General features: G+C 39.2%; 1 protein-coding gene across 1 annotated transcript; it reads left to right on the top strand.

Moving 5' to 3' along the window:
- Window positions 1-4,489: 4,489 nt before the first annotated feature.
- LOC121805180 (indole-3-acetic acid-amido synthetase GH3.6-like) lies at window positions 4,490-6,476 on the top strand. Its single transcript, XM_042204970.1, has 2 exons — window positions 4,490-4,870; window positions 4,938-6,476. Exons 1-2 carry the CDS (start codon window positions 4,557-4,559, stop codon window positions 6,376-6,378), a joined length of 1,755 nt encoding a protein of 584 aa, XP_042060904.1. The 5' UTR covers window positions 4,490-4,556; the 3' UTR covers window positions 6,379-6,476.

The following is a 6,476-nucleotide window of genomic DNA, read 5'->3' as shown; positions in this document are numbered from 1 at the left end:
TCACTCAAAACCCCAACTCTCCCGAGTTCTATTGAATTAAGGTGTGAATTATCCCTTTTTCCAAGTCAATTATTTCGTCTCCCGAGTACTCTAATCAACTCTAACATGTATTCAAGAGGTAGCTAATCAATTGACATAGAAAGCACTAGATAAATCAAATAACTGCAAGAGCTAACAAAGAAAATTAATCGAATATTTATACCAAAAATTCTACAAAAGATGTTCTACTCATAGACAAGTAAAAACTACAATTAAAGTACGAGACATGAAAGAAATTGATAAAACCCAAGGTTGAATCTTCAATCTTCAGTCTTCTCTTGCCTGGATCTGCAGAGCTCTGCTCCAATGGAAGATGAATGAATTATGTGTGTATTATGGAATGGAAAGAGGTGTAGAGATGGAGAAGGATTGGAGGCTCTGAGATCAAAATTATGAATTAGGTTCAGAGGTATTTATAGGCTGGAAAAAGGTTTATTTTTGATAAATTTCGTGCCCTACAAGAAATAGGAGAGATTTGGCTTCACAATATAATAATTTCTTTTCTTCCGTGAATTTCCGCCTAATTTCCGCCAGATTTTGACTGCATTGCGCAATGTTTGTAAAATGACCATAACTTTCTCCACAGAACTCCGATTTAGATGTTTAAGGTATCCACGTGAAGGTCTTTCGAAGACGAAGAGACTGATATCTAGTATGCACTGATTGGACTTCAAAATCGCTTCCAGAATGGGCTCGAACAGAGGCTGCTGCACTTTGGCCTTTTTTCACCTTTTTTTATCTTTTTCTATCATTTATCAACAAGCACGTCAAAAATACCAAATGTATAATATATGCAATTTAAGAACATAATTTGCATGATTGACATTTAAAACAAATAAAATTTAGTCCTTAAAAATATGCAAAATCTGTGTTTGTCAAATGGCAGAAACATCTTAGGGTGGGGCCAACCAAGTTATATTAATTGTTACCTTTATTCATGTGATATTATCAAATTTTTGGTATTTTGTGTAAATAGCTGTATAAAAGCCCATATATATCACAAAATAACGTAGTATTAATGGAGTAGTATTGTTTGTTTTCAAAATTTAGAATGTTTAACCCCTGTCAAAATAAATTTATGCGTCTGTCTCTGTGTATATATACGTGTAGCAAGTGTAAGGACCTAAACTTCAAAATGCATGCGATCGTGATATCTAAATATAGCCTTATATGTTGATTTAATTTAATTTCTTAGTACATTTAATTTGATGCCATAAATTTGCCTCACATCTGAAGTACTAGATGATGTGAAATTACATGAGGCGCAAATTCATGTAGCTAGTACTGATCTAAATATACATGATTAAATATACTTCTTACTCCATTCGTTAAAGTATGAAGATTTAGTTCGACATGAGTTTTAATGTATAATTTGTAAAGTAAGAGAGAGATAAATGGCGGTGTAATTAGTTCATACTTTTCAGAGATAATTGAATTATTTATTAATCAAAGTAAACATTCTACACGGCTGAGCTCAATTAGGGGTTAAATTGATAACCCTCCACGGCCCACGCTTCTCCCGATTACTATAAATAAATGAAGTAGGTAACCAATGTTGATTGAGACCTATGAAATATTAGTATTATTAAGGTTTCAATATAAATAAAGTGGATGATGTGTTTATCACAATTCTAATCTACATTGAAAATATAGGCTTCACCGGAGTAAGATTATAACCACAGTCAACAATTCTAACGCTATTAACAAGTAAAATAACGAACAAGTATGTCAAGTTCAAAGTTAGGTTATGAAAGAAATTATTGGGCAATTTTTATTGTTCATTGTCTAAATTTGTTGACAAATTTACGCATGAGCTTGATTATAAATTAAACAATGGGTGCAATATCCGATTGAGTACGTTTCTAGCTTGTTTTCTATATTATGTACTGTACTTGTTTTACTTTAATTTCAAATTACATCTATTATTTTATACCATAGTCTGATTATGCTTGGAATACAGTTGATTCACATTATATATAAGTAAGCTTTGTAAATGGAAGAAAAACTAAATTGAAAAAATTTAACTGGATCGAATCTAGGGAGATTAGAAATTCCGCTTGCCTTCTAGCCAGCGCAGAAGCAAAAACTAAAATAATAATAATAATAAAAAATAATTTGTTTCTAAACTTTAACAACTATGTGAGCACTCATTTAAATTTTTTTTCAAATTTTTTATAAGTTCACATCACACTATTAGTTAACCTTTTGCAACTTACCGGTCATTGATGGTTTGTGATTTTTGGATAAATAAATTAAATATCACACTTCATGAAATTATTATATACTATATGCCAGTGATATTTCAGCTATGATAGTTCTTTTGAAGACTTGCCAATGGCTTTGAAAACTCATTTAGAAAGCAAAACAGTCGATTTGACTCCTGACAACTACATTAAAAACTTGTTGAGCATTTTGTTGCACGTGATTATAACCCCAGAATATTGTGTATAGTAATTAGTTAAACATTAAGATTTGTGCTAAGACATGTTTAGTTTTGGAGATCGCTTTGATCTGATCCTTAAATCTCAGAGATTACGATTTGGAATTGGACTAAATTTTACTACTCATCATGGGAATTTTTTTCGCACGTTGTAAAATATTTTAAAAATAAATTGATACACAATGTTACATGCATCTATTGTCAACGGGAGTTTTTTGTAGTGATTTGTAAATAGGAACGCCAATTCAATAAAACTTCATCCAAAATTTGATCAGGTGTTTTTTAATTGAAAGTCAAAAGCTTTTTTGATCGGAACCAATAAAGCCAATCAATCATCTTTCATCCGTCAAGTTTTTATGTGGAAATAGAAAAAATTTATTACTAGTATGAAATAAAAATATTAAATTAGGGTTGAACTAGTAACAATTTATTAATGGGTTCGTTATGATGTGGCCGAGATGAGATTTGGATGAACGCTAGCTGTTAAAATCCGTGGAAAATGAAATGGAGTAAAATTATTTCTTGTGAAAAAATAGTAGTCAATCCGTCTCATAGTAGATGTCACATTTTCCTTTTTAGTTTATCCCACAAAAGATGTCACATTTCCTTTTTTGAAAAAATTTCTCTCTCACATTAATATAAATATATTATTTTCTCTTTCCACTTAACACACAAAACCATATCTTCTAAAATTTCGTGTCAATCCCCAAGTGTGACATGGGACGGAGAGAGTACTATAGTTGTGTTACCGGGAAGCGAAGCCGGGGGAGAGGCTGCTGCCGACTCAAGAAACACCCGCACTACAAGCACGCATGTTATATGTACCCACCTACCAATACCATTTCATTCTTCCCAATTATTCAAACATTTAATTTAATTATTCATTTATCTGTGTCTATGGGATTATCAATTTCTCAATTTGTAATTGTTTACTAAACTAAAATCAACATACGTTCTCCTTAAAATACTACTAGTGGTATTTATGTTTTGTTTTACCGAGGACCTACAAAATTATACTCCTAAATGAGTACTCCCTCCGTTCCTTGTTAATAGAGACATTTTTTTCGGCACGGAGTTTAAGAATAATATGTTATGGTGAAAAAGTAATAAAGAGTAAAGTAAGAGAGACGAAGAGAGAATAAAGTAAAAAGGAGAATTACTTTTTGTCAAAAATAGAAATGACTCAATTAACTTATAACTTTCCTAAATAGAAAAATAACTCTATTAACATGGAACGAAGGGATTAAAATTTAACTTTTTCAAAGTTAGATGGCAACAGAATATGCCTACACAACATCGATAAGGAATATTGTTGTAACATAGTATGATGATCCCATAAATGAATCAAAATCCACTACTCAGTAGTGTGCCTCTAATGTTTTAAACTAAATAATAATTAAACTCTAATTTTGGAAATTTGGATGAAATATAGTACTCCCTTCTTTCCATAAAAATATGTGCACTTTCCATTTTCGGCCGTCTTACAAACATATGTACATTCCATTTTTGGAAAGTTATAGTATCAATTTAATAATATAGGTTCAACTATCCACTAACACTACTTTAACTACAATTTTCCTCCTCTTTCTTACTTTATTAATTTTTTTCTTAATTCTCTTGTCATCCCAAACGCATATACTCCCTCCGTCCCGCACTACTCGCACTTATTTCCTTTTTGGGCGTCCCAAGTTACTTGCACTCTTTCCATTTTTAGTAAAAAATTTCACCTACAGCCGTAATTTTTGACTTTCCTATACACTCATTCCTTAATCTCCGTGCCGAAAAGGAAATGAGCGAGTAGCCCGGGACGGAGGGAGTATTTTTTTAGGACGGAGGGAGTATGTAGAAAGAGATGAGTTGGAAGCGCGGCTAATTAATTAATGGGTATAAGGATGGGGCAAATTAGTATAGCGTGTGATATTAGAAAAACAAATAGCCACAAGTCCCATCCATATTCACAATCAAGCCATTTTGCTTCTTTGAAAGCTACTATTCTCCTTCTCCCCTCTATATAAATCCCCATCCTCCACACAGACACACACTCCCTCCCTCCCTCTCTCATCAACGATCATACATAATGCCTGAGGCACCCAAAGAAACCGATCCGAACCTGGTGGCTGAGACCAACAAGAAGAAGCTGGAGTTCATCGAGGACATCACCTCCAACCCCGACCACATCCAGCAACAAGTCCTCTCCGAAATCCTCTCCCGAAATGCCCACGTTGAGTATCTCAATAGGCACGGCCTCAACCGCCACACCGATCGCGAAACATTCAAGAAAACCATGCCTGTCATCTCCTACGAGGACATTCTCCCCGACATCAACCGCATCGCCCTCGGTGACACCTCCCCCATCCTCTGCTCCCATCCCATCTCCGAGTTCCTCACTAGGTAAGTACTACACACACTTCCTTATGAATTCGGTTATTGGTAATGAATGAATGATTGTTGCATGCAGTTCTGGAACATCTGCGGGAGAGAGGAAAATGATGCCAACAATCGAGGAGGAGCTGGAGAGGAGATCCCTCCTCTACAGCCTCCTGATGCCGGTGATGAGCCAGTTCGTCCCGGGGCTAGACAAGGGGAAAGGGATGTATTTCCTTTTCATCAAATCGGAGACCAAGACCCCGGGAGGCCTCCCCGCCCGCCCTGTTCTCACCAGCTACTACAAAAGCTCCCATTTCAAGGACAGGCCATACGACCCCTACACCAACTACACCAGCCCCAACGAGGCCATCCTCTGCCCTGACTCCTACCAGAGCATGTACTCCCAAATCCTCTGCGGCCTCTGCCTCCGCACCCACGTCCTCCGAGTCGGCGCCGTCTTCGCCTCCGGCTTCATCCGCGCCATCCGCTTCCTCGAGAAGCACTGGTCCCTCCTCTGCCACGACATCCGCACGGGGACCCTCAACCCCCTCATCACGGATGAGTCAGTGAGGGAAGCCGTGATGCGGATCCTGCAACCCGACCCGAAGAATGCGGATTTCGTGGAGTCGGAGTGCAGGAAGGGGTCATGGCAGGGGATCATCCCCCGCCTCTGGTCCAACACCAAGTACGTGGACGTTATCGTTACTGGGACCATGTCACAGTACATCCCAACTCTGGATTACTACAGCAATGGACTCCCCCTTGTCTGCACAATGTATGCCTCTTCCGAGTGCTACTTTGGTGTCAACCTCAACCCCCTCTGCAGCCCCAGTGATGTCTCCTACACTCTCATCCCAACCATGGCCTACTTCGAGTTCCTTCCGCTTCACACAAATAACGACAACGAGCTCCTAGATTTAGCCAATGTGAAGCAGGGCCAAGACTACGAGCTCGTGGTCACCACCTACGCAGGGCTTTACCGGTACAGAGTCGGCGACGTGCTGCGCGTAGCCGGCTTCAAAAACAAGGCGCCGCAGTTCAACTTCATATGCAGGAAGAACGTGGTGCTGAGCATAGACTCGGATAAGACGGACGAGGTAGAGCTGCAGGCCGCGGTCCGGGCCGCGGTCACCAACCTGGAGCCGTTCGGGGCGTCCTTGACCGAGTACACGAGCTATGCCGACACAAACGGCATCCCTGGCCACTACGTCTTGTATTGGGAGCTCAGCCACAACAGCGCCATCCCAATCCCGCCATCGGTGTTCGAGGACTGCTGCCTCACAATGGAGGAGTCGCTGAGCTCGGTGTACAGGCAGAACCGAGCGTACGAGGCGATCGGGCCGCTCGAGATTAGGATCGTGGAGGGAGGGACGTTCGACAAGCTCATGGACTACGCAATCAGCCTCGGCGCTTCCATCAATCAGTACAAGACGCCGCGCTGCGTCAAGTTCGCGCCCATTGTGGACCTCCTCAACTCCATGCTCGCATCCTCCTTCTTCAGCCCCAAGTGCACCAAATACGCCGCCGTTTAACGTTATGTTATTTAGTAGGTTGACAAGTCATCTTTAATTATGTTAGAGTCTTCCATTATCACTACCCTGTAAAAATGATAAACACTTCCTTTTTTTTA

Source organism: Salvia splendens, chromosome 5 (assembly GCF_004379255.2).
Source record: "Salvia splendens isolate huo1 chromosome 5, SspV2, whole genome shotgun sequence".
In the NCBI taxonomy this organism is placed as follows: Eukaryota; Viridiplantae; Streptophyta; class Magnoliopsida; order Lamiales; family Lamiaceae; genus Salvia; species Salvia splendens.
This window is presented reverse-complemented; position numbering and strand designations above follow the sequence as displayed.

Coding starts and splice junctions, on each gene's coding strand:
- LOC121805180 (XM_042204970.1), top strand. CDS start 4,557: ATGCCTGAGGCACCCAAAGAAACCGATCCGAACCTGGTGGCTGAGACC. Junction 4,871..4,937: donor ATCTCCGAGTTCCTCACTAG/GTAAGTACTACA, acceptor TGTTGCATGCAG/TTCTGGAACATCTGCGGGAG.